The following is a 23,372-nucleotide window of genomic DNA, read 5'->3' as shown; positions in this document are numbered from 1 at the left end:
TTTAAATAACACACCAGAAAAAGTAAATTCTACTGTTGGTCAGTATCAACCTAATGTGCTGCAACCATAGTAATGCTGAATTTACCTACATAAACCATTAAGTTATAACTTGTGCCTGGGTTTGTGTTCTACAAGTCTACAATTGTTAACCGCTTTATATATATATATCAATACCAATCATTTTACTTAACAGATAATTTCATTTTTAAATAAGTGGGAAAATTGGTATAAAAACCCATGTATTGAACTTTACCATATAAAAGGGAGGTAATTTCTTGTATAAATACAAAAAAGTTAACTTGTGTGCCTGTGACCTTGACCTCTGCATATGACACAATGTTTTGAAATGGTGAATATTTATGCCAAGTTATTTGAGTATACACCAATGCATAAAAAAAGTTACAGACCAGACAAAAAATACCAAAAAATCTACAAAGTAACCTTAACTTTGGAGCTAGGGGTGGGTCTTGCACATGATACTCATCAACTTATTATCCATTATGGGTTCCAGAGTGATGGCCTCTGAAAGGGCCAGAATTAGCTATTTTGACCTTGTCTGCACAATAGCAGCTTCATTTATGATTTGAATTTTATCAAACTTGCACAAAACTTGTGTTGCCATAAGATCTTAGTTCCTTTGTTGAACCGGCCAGATTCCTTAATGGGTTTCCTGAGTTATGGCCCCTGAAAGGCCCAAAATTAGCTATTTTGACCTGTTCTGCACAATAGCAGCTTCATTTATGACACAACTTGTATCACCATAAGATCTCGGTTCCTTTCTTGAACTGGCCAGATCCTATTATGGGTTCCAGAGTTATGGCCCCTGAAAGGGCCAAAACCAGCTATTTTGACCTTGTCTGCATAATAGAAGCTTCATTTATGATTTGATTTTAATCAAACTTGCACAAAACTTGTATCACCACAAGATCTTGGTTCCTTTCTTGAACCGGCCAGATTCCATCATGGGTTCCAGAGTTATGGCCCCTTTAATGTCCAAAATTGGCTATTTTGGCTTTCGCAGCCATATAGAGACTTCATTTATGGTTTGATTTGATAAATCTTCCAAAATATCTTCAACAACAATAAATTTTGGATTCTATGACAAATCAGGTCCAATTGTAGGTTCCAGAGTTATTTTATATCTTATTACCTCCCCTTATTGTAATCAAAATTGATTTATATCTGTAAGCACTTATAGGACTTATTTGAAATTTAATCATTGTCATTAGTTGGACTGAGCCAATCAGAGTAGATAACTATGGACTGATTTTATGTCAAATTACCTCCCTTTGTTTCAAATAAAAATGGGTATATCTCCGTAACTAATGAAGATACTGATCTGAAATTTCATTTATGTCAACAGATTTATTTTATCCTTTTTTTGTTCACTTTCAATAATTTTCTTTTTAATTACTTCCCTTTTACGTAACTACAAATAGCTTATTTAGTAACTTTTTTTATTATTGGCCGTAGAGAAAAACCGAGACCACTTTTTTGTGGTACAACATGGATGGTACCTCTAATTTTTAGGTGTATTTTGACATATCTGTACCTTGTAAGAATTTTTTCTGCCCCCTTTGGGGGCATATTAGTTTTCAACTGTCCGTCTGTTAGTTTGTTCGTTCGTTAGTCACAACGTTAACTTTTTGCATGAAGGCACTTTACTTGCGAACCACTGCACCCAGGACCTTCAACCTTCACATGCTGATAGTACTTATTGAGTACACCACCCCTACTGACTTTGGGGTCACCAGGTCAAAGGTCAAGGTCACAGGGGCCAACGTTAACTTTTTGTATGAAGGCACTTTACTCGCGAACCACTGCACCCAGGACCTTCAAACTTCACGTGCTGATAGTACTTATTGAGAACACCACCCCTACTGACTTTGGGGTCACCAGGTCAAGGTCACAGGGGCCAATGTTAACTTTTTGCATGAAGGCATTTTACTCGCGAACCACTGCACCCAGGACCTTCAAACTTCACATGCTGATAGTACTTTTTGAGTACACCACTCCTACTAACTTTAGGGTCACCAGATAAAAGGTCAAGGTCACAGGGGTCAACGTTAATTTTTTGCATGAAGGCACTTTTCTCGCGAACCACTTCACCCAGGACCTTCAAACTTTACATGCTGATAGTACTTTATGAGTACACCAACCCTACTGACTTTGGGGTCACCAGGTCAAACGTCAAGGTCACAGGGGCCAACGTTAACTTTTTGCATGAAGGTACTTTACATGCAAACCACTTCATTCAGGACCTTCAAACTTTACATGCTGATAGTACTTATTGAGTACACCACCCCTACTGACTTTGGGGTCAACAGGTCAAAGGTCAAGGTGCTGCAGGGGCATTTGTCACCATTAGTGACAGCTCTTGTTTTCTTTTTGGTTAAATTTCTTTCCTTTTTTGTTTCTGGCCTTTGGACTTAGATATTTTTTCTGAGGACCTTCTTGTCCTCAAGTGCAATGACAACAGGTGAGCGATATAGGGCCATCATGGCCCTCTTGTTTAAGCAAGTTTGATTAAATTCAAATCATAAATGAAGCTGCTATTGTGCAGACAAGGTCAAAATAGGTAATTCTGGCTCTTTCAGGGACCATAACTCTGGAACCAATAATGGAATCTAGCCAGTTCAAGAAAGGAACCAAGATCTTATAGTGATACAAGTTGTGTGCAAGTTTGGTTAAAATAAAATCATAAATGAAGCTGCTATTGTGCAGACAAGATCAAAATAACTAATTCTGGCCCTTTCAGGGGCCATAACTCTGGAACCCATAAAGCAATCTGGCCAGTTCAAGAAAGGATCCAAGATCTTATGGTGATACAAATTGTGTGCCAGTTTGGTAAAAATCAAATCATAAATAAAGCTTCTATTATGCAGACAAGGTCAAAATAGCTGATTTTGGCCCTTTCAGGGGCCATAACTCTGGAACCCATAATAGGATCTGGCTAGTTCAAGAAAGGAACCGAGATCTTATGGTGATACAAGTTGTGTGCAAGTTTGGTTAAAATAAAATCATAAATGAAACCACTATCGTGCAGACAAGAAATTGTTGATGGACGGACGGACGCACGGACTGACAAAGGGTGATCACAAAAGCTCACCTTGTCACTATGTGACAGGTGAGCTAAAAAGTTACTAAAAATAAGCTATTTATAGTAACGTAAAAGGGAAGTAATTAAAACAAGAGGGCCATGATGGCTCTATATCGCTCACCTGTTATCATTGCACTTGAGGACAAGAAGGTCCTCAGAAATAATATCTAAGTCTAAAGGACAGGAACAACAAAGGGATGAAATTTAACCAAAAAGAAAAAAATTCTTACAAGGTACAGATATGTCAAAATACACCTAAAAATTGGAGGTACCATTCATGTTGTACCACAGAAAAGTGGTCTCGGTTTTTCCCTTCGGCCAATAATAAAAAAGTTACTAAAAATAAGCTATTTATAGTAACGTAAAAGGGAAGTAATTAAAAAGAAAAAAATATTGTAAGTGAACAAAAGAAGGATCTGCCAAATAAATCTGTTGACATAAATGAAATTTCAGATCAGTATCTTCATTAGTTACGGAGATATACCTATTTCAATTCGAAACAAGTGAATGAAGTATTGCCATGCAATACAAAGTCCCCTACTGGAAGGCACCTAATTTTCTCTACTGCAGTATAACATAATGAACTGATATCTGTCAATGATGTATAAACAATATTGTACTACATATACAATATGTTATAACAACATACTTGGATTAAAATGTGCATATATAAAAACCCACAGTTGTTTTCATATTGAATTTTTTTGGCTGATTATATTAATGTTATCATGTAAGTTATTTATAGTAACAACAAAGGGAAATTAATCTTTAAAAAAAAGAAAAAGAAAAAAAAAAAATCTATATAATTTAAGTCCACAAGAAACTCTTTACCAGGTAGAGATAGGTCAAAATACACCTAAAAATTGGATGTAACATGCATGCTGTACCAGAGAAAAGTGGTCTCGATTTTTCTCTACCGCCAGTAATAAAAAAGTTACAATAAAATCAATTTATAGTAAAACAAAGGGACGTAATTCTAAAAACAAGGGTGCCTCATGGTGGTGAACATTTGGTCCAAGTTATATCAAAATCCCTCCTTGCATGAAGAAGAAATGTTCCGTACAGTCATTCTTGAATTTGACCTTTGACCTCTAAATATGACCTTGACCTTAGACCTAGGGACCTGGTTTTTGCGCATGACATGTTGTTTCATCCAGGGGAATATTTGTGCCAACTGATATCTAAATCCTGCTTTGCACGACAAAGTTATAGACCGGACAGGAAAAAATTCCTCTTGACCTTTGATCTCAGTGTGACCTTGACCTTTAAGCTAGGGTACTTGGTGTTGCGCATGACACGTCATCTCATCATGGGGAAAATTTATGCAAAGTAATATTGTAATCCCTTGATGGATGACAGAGTTCTGGATCGGACAGGGAAAAAACCTTATTGACCTTTGAGCTCCAATTGTGACCTTGACCTCTGAGCTAAGGGTCTGGGCTTTGCGCATGACATGTTGTCTAATCATGGGGAACATTTGTGCCAAGTAATATTAAAATCCCTTCATGGATGGCAGAGTTATGGACGGGACAGGAAAAAAACTCTGTTGACCTTTGACCCCCAATTGTGACCTTGACCTTTGAGCTAGGGGTCTGGGATTTGCACATGACATGTCGTCTCATCATGGGGAACACTTGTGCTAAGTGATATTAAAATCCCTTGATGAATGTCAGAGTTATGGACCTGACACGAAACAGACCCTGTTCATGCTATGTTAACATTTGACTGCTAAGTATGACCTTGACCTTTGAGCTAGGAGTCCGGGATTTGCGCATGACACGTCATCACGTCATCTCATCATGGGGAACATTTGTGCCAAGTAATACTAAAATCCCTTCAAGGAAGGGAGAGTTGTGGCTCGGACAAGAAAAAAGCCCTGTTGACCTTTGACCTCCAATTGTGACCTTGACCTTTGAGCTAGGGGTCCGGGTTTTGCGCATGACATGTTGTCTAATCATGGGGAACATTTGTGCCAAGTAATATTAAAATCCCTTCATGGATGACAGAGTTATGGACCGGACACGAAATTGCAGTTATGGACCGAACACGAAATTGCGGACGGACGGACATTCCTACATATGGATACTTATGTGGCTACTCTTTTGTTCTCTCTATTGTTCTTTTAGCCACGTAAGAGAAAACGTAAGAGAAAAATAGCCACATAAAAGCCTTTTGGAATGAATGACTTCAAAGAAAAAGTACAGTTACCTATTGTTCCTATAGCCACCTAAGTATGCAAATGTGAGCTCGGAAGGACGCAAGGATGGACAGACGGACGGACAGACAGAATGACGGAAAAGTGCATTCCTATAGTCCCCAAAACTGGTTTTCAACCAGTAGGGGACTAATAAAGGGAGGTAATTTGACATAAAATCAATCCATAGTTATCTACCCTGAATGTCTCAGTCCAACTAATAACAATAATGAAATTTCAAATAAGTCCTATAAGGACTTACTGATATAAATCCATTTTGATTACAATCAGGGGAGGTAATCAGATATAAAATAACTCTGGAACCTACAATTGGATCTGATTTGTCATGGAATCCAAGATTTATTGTTGTTGAAGATATTTTGGAAGTTTGTATCAAACAAAACCATAAATGAAGTCTCTATATGGCTGCAAAAGCCAAAATAGCCAATTCTGGACCTTTAAGGGGCCATAACTTTGGAACCCATGAGGGAATCTGGCCAGTTTAGGAAAGGAAGCAAGATCTTGTGGTGATACAAGTTGTGTGCAAGTTTGGTTAAAATAAAATCATAAATGAAGCTGCTATTGTGCAGACAAGGTCAAAATAGCTAATTTTGGCCCTTTCAGGGGCCATAACACTAGAACCCATTAAGGGATCTAGCCGGTTCAAGAAAGGAACCAAGATCTTATGGTGACACAAGTTTTGTGCAAGTTTGATTAAATTCAAATCATAAATGAAGCTGCTATTGTGCAGACAAGGTCAAAATAGCTAATTTTGGCCCTTTCAGGGGCCGTCACTCTGGAATCTATAATGGAATCTCGCCAGTTCAAGAAAGGAACCAAGATCTTATGGTGATACAAGTTGTATGCAAGTTTGGTTAAAATAAAATCATAAATAAAGCTGCTATTGTGCAGACAAGGTCAAAATAGCTAATTCTGGCATTTCAGGGGCCATAAATCTGGAACCCAAAATGGAATCTGGCCAGTTCAAGAAAGGAACCAAGATCTTATGGTGATACAAGTTGTGTGCCAGTTTGGTAAAAATCAAATCATAAATAAAGCTGCTATTGTGCAGACAAGGTAAAAATAGCTGATTTTGGCCCTTTCAGGGGCCATAACTCTGGAACCCAAATGGGATCTGGCCAGTTCAAGAAACGAACCGTGATCTTATGGTGATACAAGTTGTGAGCAAGTTTGGTTAAAATAAAATCCTAAATGAAACCACTATCGTGCAGACAAGAAATTGTTGACGCATGGACGGACGCACGGACTGACGACGGACGAAGGGTGATCACAAAAGCTCACCTTGTCACTATGTGACAGGTGAGCTAAAAAAAAATATTGTAAGTGAACAAAAGAAGGATCTGCCAAATAAATCTGTTGACATAAATGAAATTTCAGATCAGTTTCTTCATAAGTTATGGAGATATACCCATTTTAATTTGAAATAAAGGGAGGTAATTTGACATAAAATCAGTCCATAGTTATCTATCTTGATTGTCTCAGTCCAACTAATAACAATAATGAAATTTCTCAAATAATGAAGTCCTATAAGTACTTACTGATATAAATCCATTTTGATTACCATCAGGGGAGGTAATCAGATATAAAATAACTCGGAACCTACGACTGGATCTGATTTGTCATGGAATCCAAGATTTATTGTTGTTGAAGATATTTTGGAAGTTTGTATCAAATCAAAACCATAAATGAAGTCTCTATATGGCTGCAAAAGTCAAAATAGCCAATTTTGGACCTTTAAGGGGCCATAACTCTGGAACCCATGATGGAATCTCACCAGTTCAAACTAGAGCTATCACTAAAGGTGATGAATGTACCCCCCGCATGCACTGACACAGTACATTGCAATTTGACGCACACAAGATTGCATAATTATGTGGACTGTATGTATATAGACTGTATGTATACAGTATAGTAACAAAAAACAAAGTCCCATTACTATGCAGAATATTTATCTAAAAGAATGTAACATGCACCATGCACAACTATGGTTGGTACTGATCACTTGTGTGAAGTTTCATTAAATTGTGTGTAAGGGTTTGGTAGATTAGGCACGCACAAGATTGCATATGCAGACTGTATGTACATAGTATGTTAACAAGAAACAAAGTCCCATAACTCTGCAATTTTTGTCGCTGAAAGAACCTAACATGACCCATGCACAACTACTGTTGTTACTGATCACTTATGTGAAGTTTCATTAAACTGTGTCAAGGGGATGAGGAGAGATGGTGCGCACAAAATTGTGTCTATGTATATAGTATAGTAACAAAAAAACAAAGTCCCATAACTCTGCAAATTTTTTTCTGAAAGAACCTAACATGCCCCATGCACAACTACTGTTGTTACTGATCACTTGTGTGAAGTTTCATAAAATTGTGTCGAGGGGATGAGGAGAGATGGTGCGCATAAGATTGTGTCTATGTATATAGTATAGTAACAAAAAAAAACAAAGTCCCATAACTCTGCAAATTTTTTTTCTAAAGGAACCTAACATGCCCTATGCACAACTACTGTTGGTACTGATCACTTGTGTGAAGTTTCATTAAATTGTGTCAAGGGGATAAGGAGAGATGGTGCGCACAAGATTGTGTCTATGTATATAGTATAGTAACAAAAAAACAAAGTCCCATAACTCTGCAATTTTTTTTTCTAAAAGAACCTAACATGTCCCATGCACAACTACTGTTGGTACTGATCACTTGTGTGAAGTTTCATTAAATTCTGTCAAGGGGATAAGGAGAGATGGTGCGCACAAGATTGCGTCTACGGACAGACAACCTGAAACCAGTATACCCCCCCTTACAACTTTGTTGTCGGGGGGTACAAAAAGGAAGCAAGATCTTGTGGTGATACAAGTTGTGTGCAAGTTTGGTTAAAATCAAATCATAAATGAAGCTAGCTGCTATTGTGCAGACAAGGCCAAAATAGCTAAATTTGGCCCTTTCAGGGGCCATAAGTCTGGAACCCATTATGGGATCTGGCCGGTTAAAGAAAGGAACCAAGATCTTATGGTGACACAAGTTTTGTGCAAGTTTGATTAAATTCAAATCATAAATGAAGCTGCTATTGTGCAGACAAGGTCAAAATAGCTAATTCTGGCCCTTTCAGGGGCCATAACTCTGGAACCCATAATGGGATCTTGCCAGTTCAAGACAGGAACCAAGATCTTATAGTGATACAAGTTGTGTGCAAGTTTGGTTAAAATAAAATCATAAATGAAGCTGCTATTGTGCAGACAAGGTCAAAATAGCTAATTCTGGCCCTTTCAGGGGCCATACTCTGACTAATGGAAATGCCAGTCAAGAAGGAATCAGATCTTGGTGATCATTGGGCGTTTGGTAAATAACATAATAAGTGCTATTGTGCAGACAAGGTAATAGCTAATTTTGGCTTTCAGGGCATACTCTGGAACTATGGGTTGGCATTAGAAGGAACGAGATCTTATGTGATACAGTGTATGCAAGTTTGGTTAAAATCAAATCATAAATGAAACCACTATCGTGCAGACAAGAAACTGTTGACGGACGGACGAAGGGTGATCACAAAAGCTCATCTTGTCACTATGTGACAGGTGAGCTAATAAGAAAACAATTGTAGAAAATAGGATTTCAAAAGAAAAAAAAATATTTTATGTTCATAACAACAAACATGGCTGCCATATTATAAACAAAAGCATTAGGAGTCTTTAACCAAATCTGGATGCAGATGTGGACGTCAGCACAGACAATATTCGAATAGTTGAGTTAAAAATGTCAGCAATATGCTTTAAATGCTAAATATAGGATGACATAGATTAAAATTACTAACCAACTATCATATCCTTTCCATCAACAAGGCCAGCTTCAACAAGCTCTCGGGAGACACTGTCTGAAGAATCTGTAATAAACATCAAGAAATATACACTGCAGCATAAATGCTAAACACTGTCCCATTTGAGACATTTATAAATGGAAACCCCTAAAAAACCATGAAGTCTTCCAATTCCCAAATAGTTCACAAGTCATGAAGTGAAGTCCCCTGATACCCCTTGGCAAAGAAACTTTTGAAGATATTTTCAGTCATTATAAATAAGATAAATCCTATCCAAACTGAACTGTCACCGTTTCCTCATTTACGACATGTCCTCTAAGCAAAGGATAACCTGAAAACATTTGGTCAAGTAGTTCTTGAGAAACAAAAAACACTTTCATGAAATTTCTATATTCTGCACACTCACCAATATATTTTTTCTTTTCATCTCACAGCATACAACAGTATTGGGGCCAAGTAAAATTATTTGAATAAAATTGGGAGAGGTCCATGCAAGGATGCTACAGATCAAGTTTGATGAATATCCATCAAGTGGTTCATGAAGGAAGTTGTTTGAAGTTTTTTCTATTTTTAGCTCTGGTGGCACAAATGGGCCTACATTGCTAATCTGAGAAGAACCTTGACAAACTGACCTTGCTTCTGACCAAGTTTGTTAAACATCCTTCAAGCAGTCAATAAGTTATCTACAGGGTTTCTTTTCTACATCTGAAGGCCCATTAGAACAAAGTTCATGGTAAGAATTTGCTTATCTTTTTCTACCTATCTCTAGCAACCCCCTTAAGTGTCCAAGTGCCCCATTTGAACAATTTGGAAGAGGACCTTATAATAATGCTACAAACCAAGTTTGATGACAGTCCATCAAGAAGTTCATGAAAAGAAGTTGTTTAAATTTTTGTCTACTTCTACCTTTGGTGGCCCCTAGAAGGGGCCAAGCTCAACCATCTAACAAACTTGATAGAGGTCCATGCTAGGATTCTACTGACCAAGTTTGGTGTATTTCTGACCAGTTGTTTCAGAGGAGATGTTCAAGTGACTAGATGTGTGTACATAGGACACAGGTGCCCCCACTCCTGTCACTGTACATGGTTACATCACTCTAGGTGAAATACTTTTTAAGATGTTTGCAACACTAACTTTAAAAGAACTTTGTGTATTTTTCACCATAGAAGGACCATAACTCTGGCTTAGCCAAGTGAAATCCCTGAGCGAACACCAGGTGCACAACTTCATATGCTATGAAACAATCCTCTAGATCAAGTACATTTTAAGAAATATGTGGCATAAACTTTTGATTTTCTGACTTAGTCACAAGCTATAACTCTGGTCTTGCAAGTAAAACAAGAGGGTCATGATGACTCTGGACTGCTCACCTGAGTAATATGAGCTACATAGACAAGTATAAGAGATCAGGTAAGAAAGTCAAATATAAGTAAGCATTGAAATCTTTTCCCAGTTGTGTGAACTAATTTAAATGTCAAACTGATGCTAAAATATTAAGATAAGAGGGTCATGATGACCCTGGATCACTCACCTGAGTAATATGAGCTGCATGTCCCAAATGTCAAACTGATGATAAAACATTAAGAAAGTCAGTAGGTCACATTCATGGTCAATGAAATTCAGTTTTTTGATTTGTGTGCAAAACTGTGTATGTCATCAAAATTTCAAGGCTGTATCTTAAAAAACAAGAAAGTAGGTCAGTAGGTCAAGGTCACAGTCAAGTGACATCATATTACTTGGGGTCATCAGGTAATTATAATTAAACAGTCTTGGAAATAGGATCAGATGATTTTTTAAGTATTTTTCCTATATAACTCACATAATAACTAAGTGACCCCAGGACGGGGCCTCTTTTAACCCCAGGGGCAAAATTTGAACAATTTTGGTAGAGGACTACTAGACAATGCATCATACCAAATATCAAAAGCCTAGGTCATATGGTTTCAGACAAGAAGATTTTTAAATCTTTTTCCTATATAAGTCTATATAAAACTTGGGACCCCCAGGACAAAGCCTCTTTCCACCCAAGGGGTACAATTTGAACAATTTTGGTTGAGGACCATAAGACAATGCTACAAACCAAATTTCAAAGGTCTAAGTGTTGTGGTTTCAGACAAGAAGATTTTTAAACTTTTTTTCCTATATAAGTCTATGCAAAACTTGGGACCCCCGGGGCGGGACCACATTTGACCCTAGGGGGATAATTTGAACAATCTTGGTAGAAGACCACTAGATGATGCTACATACCAAATATCAAAGCCCTAGGCCATGTAGTTTTGTACAAGAAGATTTTCAAAGTTTTCCCTATATAAGTCTATATAAACCATGTGACCCCCGGGGCGGGGCCATATTTGACCCTAGGGGGACAATTTGAAAAATTTTGGTAGAGGACCACTAGATGATGCTAAACACCAGATATCAAAGCCCTAGGCCCTGTGGTTTTGGACAAGAAGATTTTTAAAGTTTTTCCTTTCGGTTGCCATGGCAATCAGAGTTCTGCATGGAATTCAATTCTTTGAACAATTTTGAAAGGGGGCCACCCAAGGATCATTCCTGTGAAGTTTGGTGTAATTCTGCCCAGTGCTTTTCAAGAAGAAGATTTTTTTAGAAATTGTTGACGCACGACGGACTACGCACGACGGATGACAGACATCAAGCGCTCACAATAGCTCACCTTGTCACTTCGTGACAGGTGAGCTAACAAGAGCTGTCTGATGACAGCGCGCTCGACTATTCGAAGAATTGATTGAAGAATGGGGTCAAAATATTTCCATGGATATTCAGACAAAAGAAATAAATAGATTAGACAAACAATGTTCCTGTATTACTTTGATTTCGATAAGCCTTGCACTAAATGGCAATATATGAGCAAATTTCAAAGTCCAAAAAGGGCCATAATTCAGTCAAAATAGTTATGTACTCCTGCGTACAGATGGAAATCATAATGATAAACAAGTGTTCAAAGTTTAAAAGCCATATGTCAAATAGTTTTCACAAAACATGGACTTGTATGAAAACAGAACCAATTTCAAAGTCCAAAAAGGGCCGTAATTCAGCCAAAATAGATGACAGAGTTATGTTCTCTTTCCTACAGATAGAGACTATTATACTAAACATGTGATAAAAGTTTCAAAGCCATATGTCAAACACTTTACAAAAAATATGAACTGGTACGAAAAACTTAACCAAGATTTCTAAGTCAAAAGGGGCCATAATTCAGCCCAAATCCTTGATGGAGTTATGTGCTCTTGACTGGCCATGATGATGGTAAACAAGTGTTGAAAGTTTCAAAGCTTTATCTCAAAAGACTTTGTCAAAATGTGGACTGGTACGAAAAACTTAACCAAGGTGTGACGCCGACGCCGATGCCGTGGTGAGTAGGATAGCTCTACTTATTCTTCGAATAGTCGAGCTAAAAACTAGAGCTATCACTAAAGGTGATGAATGTACCCCCCACATGCACTGACACAGTACATTGCAATTTGACGCACACAAGATTGCATAATTATGTGGACTGTATGTATATAGACTGTATGTATACAGTATAGTAACAAAAAACAAAGTCCCAAAACTATGCAGAATATTTATCTAAAAGAACGTAACATGCACCATGCACAACTAGGGTTGGTACTGATCACTTGTGTGAAGTTTCATTAAATTGTGTGCAAGGGTTCGGAAGATTAGGCGCGCACAAGATTGCATATGCAGACTGTATGTACATGGTATGTTAACAAAAAACAAAGTCCCATAACTCTGCAATTTTTTTTTCTGAAAAAACCTAACATGCCCCATGCACAACTACTGTTGTTACTGATCACTTGTGTAAAGTTTCATTAAATTGTGTCAATGGGACGAGGAGAGATGGTGCGCACAGGATTGTGTCTATGGACAGACAGACAGACAACCTGAAACCAGTATACCTCCACTTACAACTTTGTTGTCGTGGGATACAATGAAATGGTTTTTGACCCTAGTTATTCCACTTTTAAACATGACCAAAATTTTGTACAATCAAACATTCTGTCAAAAATTTATAATGATCAAGTTGAAAAACTAGCCTCTAAAGCACTAACAAAGTTTTACAATAATATTCCCTAATGACCTAGGTTTTTCTCAAGTGACTCAGTTACAAATTTATCTTAGATTTTAAACATGCAAACATTCCAACCAAATCTCATGAATATCAGGTAGAAAATGTGGCATTCTGAGCGTTCAACTTCAATGAGGTTTCTTGCCAACATCCACAATGTAGACATCTATAGCAAGGTGACTGTACATCCATGTAGGGTGAAATGCATGGCAACCATACATAAAACTATTTACAGTTCACAGGATTAGTGTTACAACTATCTGTCCATAAATCATGATGTATGAGTGAAATTCCTTTAACAATGCTGTTCTATAATATGACCTTGTGACCTAGTTTTTTTACCTAGATAATCCAGTTTTGGACTTGACCTAGATTTAATAGAGAAAAACATTCTGACAAACAAAATGTGACCTCACTCTGACAAAGTTTTATGAAGATCAAGAAGAATGTGTGGCCTCTTAAGTGTTAACAAGGATTTTTTATGACTTGATCTAGTGACCCATTTTAAAAGCTTGATCACTAAGTTTTAAACTTGACCTAGATTTAATAGAGAAAAACAATCTAACAAACAAAATGTGGCCTCTAGAAGGCTAATAAGATTTTCAATGATACAATCTACTGACCTAATTTAAAACCTCAGGTAACCCCGTTTTGACACTGACCCAGATTTCATAGAAACAGACATTTTAAGAAGATCCAATAGAAAATGTGGCCTCTAGAGTGTTTACAAGGTTTTTCTATGATTAGACCTAGTGACCTAGTTTTTTACCTCAGGTAACCCAATTATCCTAGATTTCACAAAGAAAAACATTCTGAAAAAGTTTGATAAAGATGAGGTAAAAAAATGTGGCCTTTACCTGTTAACGAAGTTTTCCTATTAACTATCCTAATGACTTAGTTTTTCACCCCAGATGACCAAGTAACGAAATTGTGCAAGATTTTATTGAGTGTAATACAGTAAACCTCGCTTGTAAGGAACAGCTTTGGACCTCTAAAAATATTTCCTTATAACCGATGTTCCTTATATCCATATAGCGAACTAGTTCTTTGTAACCGAGATTTGTATAACGAACACTATCTGACTGACGACTGAAAAGGGCTATGTGTTCACATTCTGGGCCGACCATGAATCTTTATGTGAGAAAGTTTCGAGTCTAGTACCAGTCCTTTCCTGGAGAGATGGTAGGGTAAACTGCCTGCATGTATATGACTGAAATAGTGCTGAAACATGGCGTTAAACCTGAACTAAGCCAAAATGTACGTTGGTAAGAATAACCGTAATTTGTGTTTATTTTTTGCCAATTATTTCTATTTTCTTTTTTAGACAGCGCTACATTTCGACTATAAGATATTGCAGTTACTCCCCTTACCTTACTCGCCTGCACGTTATGTGAATAGGCATCAATACTAATATAAAATAAATGTTCGAATTTTTATTACAAAAATGTTAAGTTAGCCTATCCATTAAAATTTTATGACATACAGTACATTACGACTAGACAACAGCGCCACACATACGGATTAAAGTGTAAATTATACCTATACTTTTGCTATTGTCCATTTTAGCACCTGCTACTATGCCCAAACGATAACGTGATATTTACAAACATGGCTATAAATAGAATAAAATAGAACATAGGGAATTCAGCATTTTTCTAACATGTTAACATCTAACTATTTCTAGTTTTAGTATCAATTACAAATTAGCTCAGAGGTAAAGCATACTGTCCATGTTAAACAGATCTTTTGCAATGTGGGTTCGAAACTTAGCATTGACATTTCATTTTTATTTAATTTTTGCAGAAAAATTTGATTCCTTCATGTGCTCTGGGACAACACGACAGAGAAATATCTAAAGCCGATATGGCATATGAGAAAGGTATCATATCAAAGATGATATTAAAATACAGACCAATTAAAGAAAGAAACGAAAATATAGGAAAACAAGGGGACCATGAAGGCCCTGTATCGCTCACCTGACCTATTGACCTAAAGATCATCAAGATTAACATTGTGACCAAGTTTCATTAAGATATAGTCATAAATGTGGTCTCTAAAGTATTAACTAGCTTTTCCTCTGATTTGACCTTGTGACCTAGTTTTTGAACCCAGATGACCAAATATCAAACTCGTCTAAGATTTAATTGAGAGTAACATTCTGACCAAGTTTCATTAAGATTAGGTCAAAATTGTGACCTCTAATGTTAACAAGTTTTTCCTTTGATTTGACCTGGTGACCTAGTTTTTGACCCCAGATGACCCAATATCGAACTCATCCAAGATTTTATTGAGGGTAACATTCTGACCAAGTTTCATTAAGATTAGGCCAAAATTGTGACCTCTAGAGTGTTAACAGTCAAATTGTTGACGACGGACGGACGGTGACTGACGGACGACGACGGACACAGGGCGATCACAAAAGCTCACCTTTGAGCACTTTGTGCTCAGGTGAGCTAAAAATGCAAACAAATAGGAAAAACAAAACAAGAGGGCCATGATTGCCCTATATCGCTCACCTGTTATCACTGCACTTGAGGACAAGAAGGTCCTTAGAAAAAATATCTAAGTCCAAAGGACAGGAACAACAAAGGGAAGAAATTTAACCAAAAAGAAAAAAAAATTCTTACAAGGTACAGATATGTCAAAATACACCTAAAAATTGGAGGTACCATCCATGTTGTACCACAGAAAAGTGGTCTCAGTTTTTCCCTACGGCCAATAATAAAAAATTTACTAAAAATAAGCTATTTATAGTAACGTAAAAGGGAAGTAATTTAAAAATTTTTTATTGTATGTGAACAAAAGAAGGATCTGCCAAATAAATCTGTTGACATAAATGAAATTTCAGATCAGTATCTTCATTAGTTATGGAGAAATACCCATTTTAATTTGAAATAAAGGGAGGTAATTTGACATAAAATCAGTCCATAGTTATCTACCCTGATTGGCTCAGTCCAACTAATGACAATAATGAAATTTCAAATAAGTCCTATAAGTACTTACTGATATAAATCCATTTTGATTACAATCAGGGGAGGTAATCAGATATAAAATAACTCTGAACCTATGCTTGGATCTGATTTGTCATGGAATCCAAGAATTATTGTTGTTGAAGCTATTTTGGAAGTTTGTATCAAATAAAACCATAAATGAAGTCTCTATATGGCTGCAAAAGCCAAAATAGCCAATTTTGGACCTTTAAGGGGCCGTAACTCTGGAACCCATGATGAAATCTGGCCAGTTCAAGAAAGGAACGAAGATCTTGTGGTGATACAAGTTGTGTGCAAGTTTGGTTAAAATCGAATCATAAATGAAGCTGCTATTGTGCAGACAAGGTCAAAATAGCTTATTTTGGTCCTTTCAGGGGCCATAACTCTGGAACCCATTACGGGTTCTGGCCGGTTCAACTAAGGAATCAAGATCTTATGGTGACACAAGTTTTGTGCAAGTTTGATTAAATTCAAATCATAAATGAAGCTGCTGTTGTGCAGACAAGGTCAAAATAGCTAATTCTGGCCCTTTCAGGGGCCATAACTCTGGAACCCATAAGGGAATCTGGCCAGTTCAAGAAAGGATCCAAGACCTTATTTTACACACAAGTTGTGTGCCAGTTTGGTAACAAGAGGACCATGATGGTCCTGAATCGCTCACCTCTTTCCACATGACCCAGTTTTGAGTATGACATCGTTTTTTCTATTATTTGACATAGTGACCTAGTTTTTGAGCTCATGTGACGCAGTTTTGAACTTGACCTAGATATTATCAAGATAAAAATTCTGACCAATTTTCATGAAGATCCATTGAAAAATATGGTCTCTTAGAGAGGTCAAAAGATTTTAATAATTTAAGACCTACTGACCTAGTTTTTGACCACAGTTAACCCAGTTTCAAACTTGACCTAGATATCATCAAGATGAACATTCAGACTAACTTTCATACAGATCCCATGAAAAGTATGGCCTCTAGAGAGGTCAGAAGGTTTTTTTATTTTTTGACATACTGACCTAGTTTTTTATGGCATGTGACCCAGTTTCAATCTTGACCTAGATATCATCAAGGTGAACATTCTGACCAATTTTTATGGAGATCCATTCACAAGTATGGTCTCTAGAGAGGTCACAAGGTTTTTCTATTTTTAGACCTAAGGACCTAGTTTTTGACCGCACATGATCCAGTTTCGAACTTGACCTAGATGTCATCAAGATGAACATTCAGACCAATTTTCATACAGATCCCATGAAAAATATGGCCTTTAGAGAGGTCACAAGGTTTTTCTATTATATGACCTACTGACCTAGTTTTTGATGGCACGTGACTCACTTTCAAATATGACCTAGATATCATCAAGATGAACATTCAGACCAATTTTCATACAGATCCCATGAAAAATATGGCCTCTAGCGAGGTCACAAGGTTTTTCTATTATTTGACCTACTGACCTAGTTTTTGACCGCATGTGACCCACTTTCGAACTTGACCTAGATATCATCAAGATGAACATTCTGACTAATTTTCATGAAGATCTCATGAAATATATGGCCTCTAGAGAGGTCACAAGGTTTTTCTATTTTTAGACCTACTGACCTAGTTTTTGACCACACATGACCCAGTTTCGAACTTGACCTAGATATCATCAAGATGAACATTCAGACCAACTTTCATACAGATCCCATTAAAAATATGGCCTCTAGTTTTTCTATTTTTAGACCTACTGACCTAGTTTTTGACCACACATGACCCAGTTTCGAACTTGACCTAGATATCATCAAGATGAACATTCTGACTAATTTTCATGAAGATCTCATGAAATATATGGCCTCTAGAGAGGTCACAAGGTTTTTCTATTTTTAGACCTACTGACCTAGTTTTTGACGGCACGTGACCCAGTTTCGAAATTGACCTAGATATTATCAAGGTGAATATTCTGACCAATTTTCATGAAGATCTTGTGAAATATATATGGTCTCTAGAGGGGTCACAAGGTTTTTCTATTTTTAGACCTACTGACCTAGTTTTTGACGGCACGTGACCCAGTTTCGAACTTGACCTAGATATCATCAAGATGAACATTCTGACCAAGTTTCATGAAGATCTTGTGAAATATATGGCCTCTAGAGAGGTCACAAGGTTTTTCTATTTTTAGACCTACTGACCTAGTTTTTGACGGCAAGTGACCCAGTTTTGAACCTGACATAGATATCATCAAGATGAACATTCTGACCAACTTGCATAAAGATCCCATGAAAAATGTGACCTCTAGAGTGGTCACAAGCAAAAGTTTACGGACGCAAGCACGCACAGACGGACACCGCGCGATCACAAAAGCTCACCTTGTCACTTTGTGACAGGTGAGCTAAAAATCAAATCTTAAATAAAGCTGCTATTGTGCAGACAAGCTCAAAATAGCTAATTTTGGCCCTTTCAGGGGCCATAACTCTGGAACCCATAATGGAATCTGGCCAGTTCAAGAAAGGAACTGAGATCTTATGGTGATACAAGTTGTGTGCAAGTTTGGTTAAAATAAAATCAAAAATGAAACCACTATCGTGCAGACAAGAAATTGTTGACGCACGCACGAACGGACGGGCGGACTGACGACGGACGAAGGGTGATCACAAAAGCTCACCTTGTCACTATGTGACAGGTGAGCTAAAAAAATCTGAAACAAGAGCTGTCAATAATGGTGACAAATGCCCCAACAGCGCCTTGACCTTTGACCTGGTGACCCAAGTCAATAGGGGTCGTGTACTCAATAAGTACTATCAGCATGTGAAGTTTGAAGGTCCTGGGTGCAGTGGTTCACGATTAAAGTGCCTTCATGCAAAAAGTTAACATTGTCCCCTGTGACCTTGACCTTTGACCTGGTGACCCCAAAGTCATCAGGGGTCGTGTACTCAATAAGTACTATCAGCACGTGAAGTTTGAAGGTCCTGGGTGCAGTGGTTCGCGAGTAAAGTGCCTTCATGCAAAAAGTTAAAATTGGCCCCTGTGACCTTGACCTTTGACTCCAAAGTCAGTAGGGGTTGTGTACTCAATAAGTACTATCAGCATATGAAGTTTGAAGGTCCTGGGTGCAGTGGTTCGCGAGTAAAGTGCCTTCATGCAAAAAGTTAAGGTTGTTACGAACGAACAAACAAACTAACTAACGAACGGACGGACAGTTGTAAAACTAATATGCCTCCCTTCGGGGGCATAAAAAACAATCCTCATAAGGATTCAAACCCACAAAACGATTTGCTTTTATCCAATGTTATCTCTATTTTACTGGACGGAGCTATGTTGCCGTATACTAAGAGGATAGTTAAAATGATACAAATACTTATTTACTTGTCAAGTAATGATTGTTATTTTATCAGTTATCATGAAATGGACTCGTCCTCACGTTTCAGCGGGAATCACGTTATCATTGGGGATTAGTATTATTTTTACAATTGAAAGTTTGGTAAACTGGACTGTTTGCCATTGTTAATCATGCGTAATTAGCACATTTATTTAGGATAGTATGTCCATGACCATGTCTGATTTTCATTCACTATTGTTAACATGAAATACCTGTAGCTCTCGAACATAATCTTGTGTAAAATTTAGTATTAGTCTACTATTAGTCTAGTATTTGATAAATGTTAATGATGATATTATATCTTTTCTTTTTATCGTATGTGTGAATTAACAAGCTAAAGATCGTAGAAATGAATTATTTTTGTTTATTCATGTGTATGAAAGCTGATGTCATCAGCAATTCTTCTGTTTATTTCTGGTTTTCAATATATTTTATTCTTTATGTCTGTTTGCTATAACCAAGGACCATTGAATTTCGTACTTGGGGACTGGAAAAAGTGTTCCTTATATCCAAGTGTTCCTTATAACCGAGTTCCCTATAAACGAGGATTTTCACATTGAATAAAGAAGGAATTAGATCGGGGAATTGAAAACTGTTTCTTATAACCAAGTGTTCCTTATATCCAATTTCCTTATAAGTGAAGTTTACTGTATTCTGTTTCATTAATTGGACCAAAATTGTGACCTTAAGCACTTTGTGTTCAGGTAAGCTAAAAATCCAACTACAGTTATAGAACCCGTACACTGCATGTCAGATCATCAAAGTGAACAAGTGTGTAAAGTTTCAATCCATTTCCATGAGTTGGTACTGAGAAACAAGCTTACTTACAAAAACTTAAACAACAAGCAAATTCGATGAATTGGTATCCCCCGCCGAAAGGGTTTGTGGTGAGGAATGGCAAAAAAATATATCCGTAAAAAAGTTAAGGATGTTATTAAGAAGCAAATAATTTCAATAGTCAAAATCAATTTAACAGAAAACAAATGTTTAATTAAAGAGAACATAATAAATGTATGATACTTTGATCCTGACTAAAGAATTTATTTTGAATGGGCTATGCTTACAGTAATAAGCTTAGCTTTTAAAATTAAATGCAGTTAATTGAAATGTGAGCTTGAAGTTTAACTGGAACGAAATATTGTCTTTGAGTGGTTTGGCACCAGGTGTTGCTGTTTAACATGTACATTTGTACATAAAAGAACAGATGTCCTTAAGAGAACACAGGTAAGATATCTTGAACATGTCTGAGGGCAAGGTTTGTGCAGTCACAACTTAACATGTTGAAGGTTTGAACATTTAAAAAAAAAAAAAAAAAGGAGTAAAAATATATATATATACATATATGTATATATATTTTTTTTTTAGGGGGTGGGGGTGCTGGGGAACGGGAGAGGAAACAAAATTTCACATGTTGATTATAAATATTGATTGAAAATTAAAAATGAAAAAAAAAAAAAAAAAAAAAAATGGGTAAAAGGGTGAAGTTGGGGTGGGGGGGGGGGGGGGGCAGAGGATGCATGATCGGTGGTGGGCATGACTGGGTGGAGAAGTGAGGTGGGGGAATGGTACAACTTGGAAGGTTTGAAAAAAATCAAATTAAAAATGAAAAAAAAAAAAAAAAAAAGGGGGTGACCAAGGCAAGTGGGTGACCAAGTGTGGGTGCACAACTTCACATGTTTATAATAAATGTTCATGGAAAAGAATGAAAGAAATTTAATGAAATTCTACCCAATGGTAAGTTTGTTATGTACAAATATGTGGATTTTTATACAATTAAAGGGCAATTACTCTTAATTTACAAATAAATCCGAATGAAATTGTGTGTACACAACCACATTATGGTGATCTAAATTCTGATTAGGTTTCATAGTTCTAGGTCAAATATATCAAAAGTTATGATGCAGAAATTGCCATATTTATAGTACCCTATATAGTTAACACTAGAAACTTCTAAGGGCCATAACTCTGGTGTTACTTGGGCAATCTGACTGAAACTTGACGGGCCGCAAGAACTCATAGTGGTGAACATGTATATGAAGTTTTAAATAAATATTCCCAACCTTTTCCTAGATATGGCTCCGGACGGACGGACGGAAAGACGGACAATGCCAAAACTATATCCCTCCGACTTTTGTCGGGGGATAACAAGAGCTGTCCATAAGACAGCCAAGCTCGACTATTCGAAATATTGTCCCAGAAGCAGGAAAATATTACCCAAAAAGGTTAAATATCAAAAGAGTTTTAAGTTCAAAGGAGGACATAATTTGACAAAAATGCACATCAGACTTATGGGACTTGCTGCCATCAACTAGTTTTATAACCCCGAAGGCACATGTGAAGTTTCAATTCAATATCTGCATTAGTTTTGCAGATAGAAAATCTTGCATGTAGAACTTTAACCAGAATTTTCTAAGTCCAAAAGGGGGCACAATTTGCTCAAAATACATGTCAGAGTTATGGAACTTGATCCAGTGAGGTTGGTAATTGACCAAGAAAAAGAAAAAATAAGTTTCAAAGCTATATGCCTTTAAATGATAGCTGTATGTACTTGCATGTAAAAACTTCAGTGTGATGCCGACACCAACACAGACGCCGATGCCGACGCCAGGGTGAGTAGTATAACTAGACTATTCTTCGAATAGTCGAGCTAAAAAAATTCTGAGTCGAAAAAAGGGCAAAATTAAAACAAGAGCTGTCCGTAAGACAGCCAAGCTGGACTATTTGAAATATTGTCACAGAAGCAGGAAATTATTACCCAAAATGTTAAATATCAAAAGAGTTTTAAGTTCGAAACGGGACATAATTTTACCAAAATGCATATCAGAGTTATAGGACTTGATGCTATCAACTAGTTTAATAACTCTGAAGAAACATGTTAAGTTTCAATTCCATATCTGCATTAGTTTTGGAGATAGTAACTTGGATGTAAAACTTTAACCAGAATTTTCTAAGTCCAAAAGGGGGCATAATTTGCTCAAAATACATGTTAAGAGTTATGGAACTTGACCCAGTGAGGTTGGTAACTGACCTAGAAAAAGAGTAAATAAGTTTCAAAGCTATATGCCTTTTGGTAATAGCTGTATGTACTTGCACGCAAAACTTTAACCAGGATTTTCTAAGTCCAAAAAGAGGCATAATTTGCCCAAAATACATGTCAGAGTTATGGGACTTGATTCTATCAACTAGTTTTATAACCCCGAAGACACATGTGAAGTTTCAATTTAATATCTGCATTAGTTTTGGAGATAGTAACTTGCATGTAAAACTTGAACCAGGATTTTCTAAGTCCAAAAGGGGGCACAATTTGCTCAAAATACATGTCAGAGTTATGGAACTTGATCCAGTGAGGTTGGTAATTGACCAAGAAAAAGAAAAAATAAGTTTCAAAGCTATATGCCTTTAAATGATAGCTGTATGTACTTGCATGTAAAAACTTCAGTGTGATGCCGACACCAACACAGACGCCGATGCCGACGCCAGGGTGAGTAGTATAACTAGACTATTCTTCGAATAGTCGAGCTAAAAAAATTCTGAGTCGAAAAAAGGGCAAAATTAAAACAAGAGCTGTCCGTAAGACAGCCAAGCTGGACTATTTGAAATATTGTCACAGAAGCAGGAAATTATTACCCAAAATGTTAAATATCAAAAGAGTTTTAAGTTCGAAACGGGACATAATTTTACCAAAATGCATATCAGAGTTATAGGACTTGATGCTATCAACTAGTTTAATAACTCTGAAGAAACATGTTAAGTTTCAATTCCATATCTGCATTAGTTTTGGAGATAGTAACTTGGATGTAAAACTTTAACCAGAATT

The 23,372-nt window shown here is 36.9% G+C and overlaps 1 protein-coding gene across 1 annotated transcript in view; it reads right to left on the bottom strand.

Moving 5' to 3' along the window:
• LOC123531477 (serine/threonine-protein kinase OSR1-like) overlaps positions 1 to 23,372 on the bottom strand; it is a 170,802-nt gene that overhangs the window by 17,597 nt on the left and 129,833 nt on the right. The window contains exon 15 of the mRNA XM_053518113.1: positions 9,123 to 9,191. Coding sequence (XP_053374088.1) covers positions 9,123 to 9,191 — 69 coding nt within the window. The remainder of the gene's footprint in view (positions 1 to 9,122; positions 9,192 to 23,372) is intronic.

This window comes from Mercenaria mercenaria, chromosome 11 (assembly GCF_021730395.1).
Source record: "Mercenaria mercenaria strain notata chromosome 11, MADL_Memer_1, whole genome shotgun sequence".
NCBI classification, from domain to species: Eukaryota; Metazoa; Mollusca; class Bivalvia; order Venerida; family Veneridae; genus Mercenaria; species Mercenaria mercenaria.
Note: the sequence above shows the minus strand (reverse complement) of the source record. Positions and strands in the feature narration are given on the sequence as shown.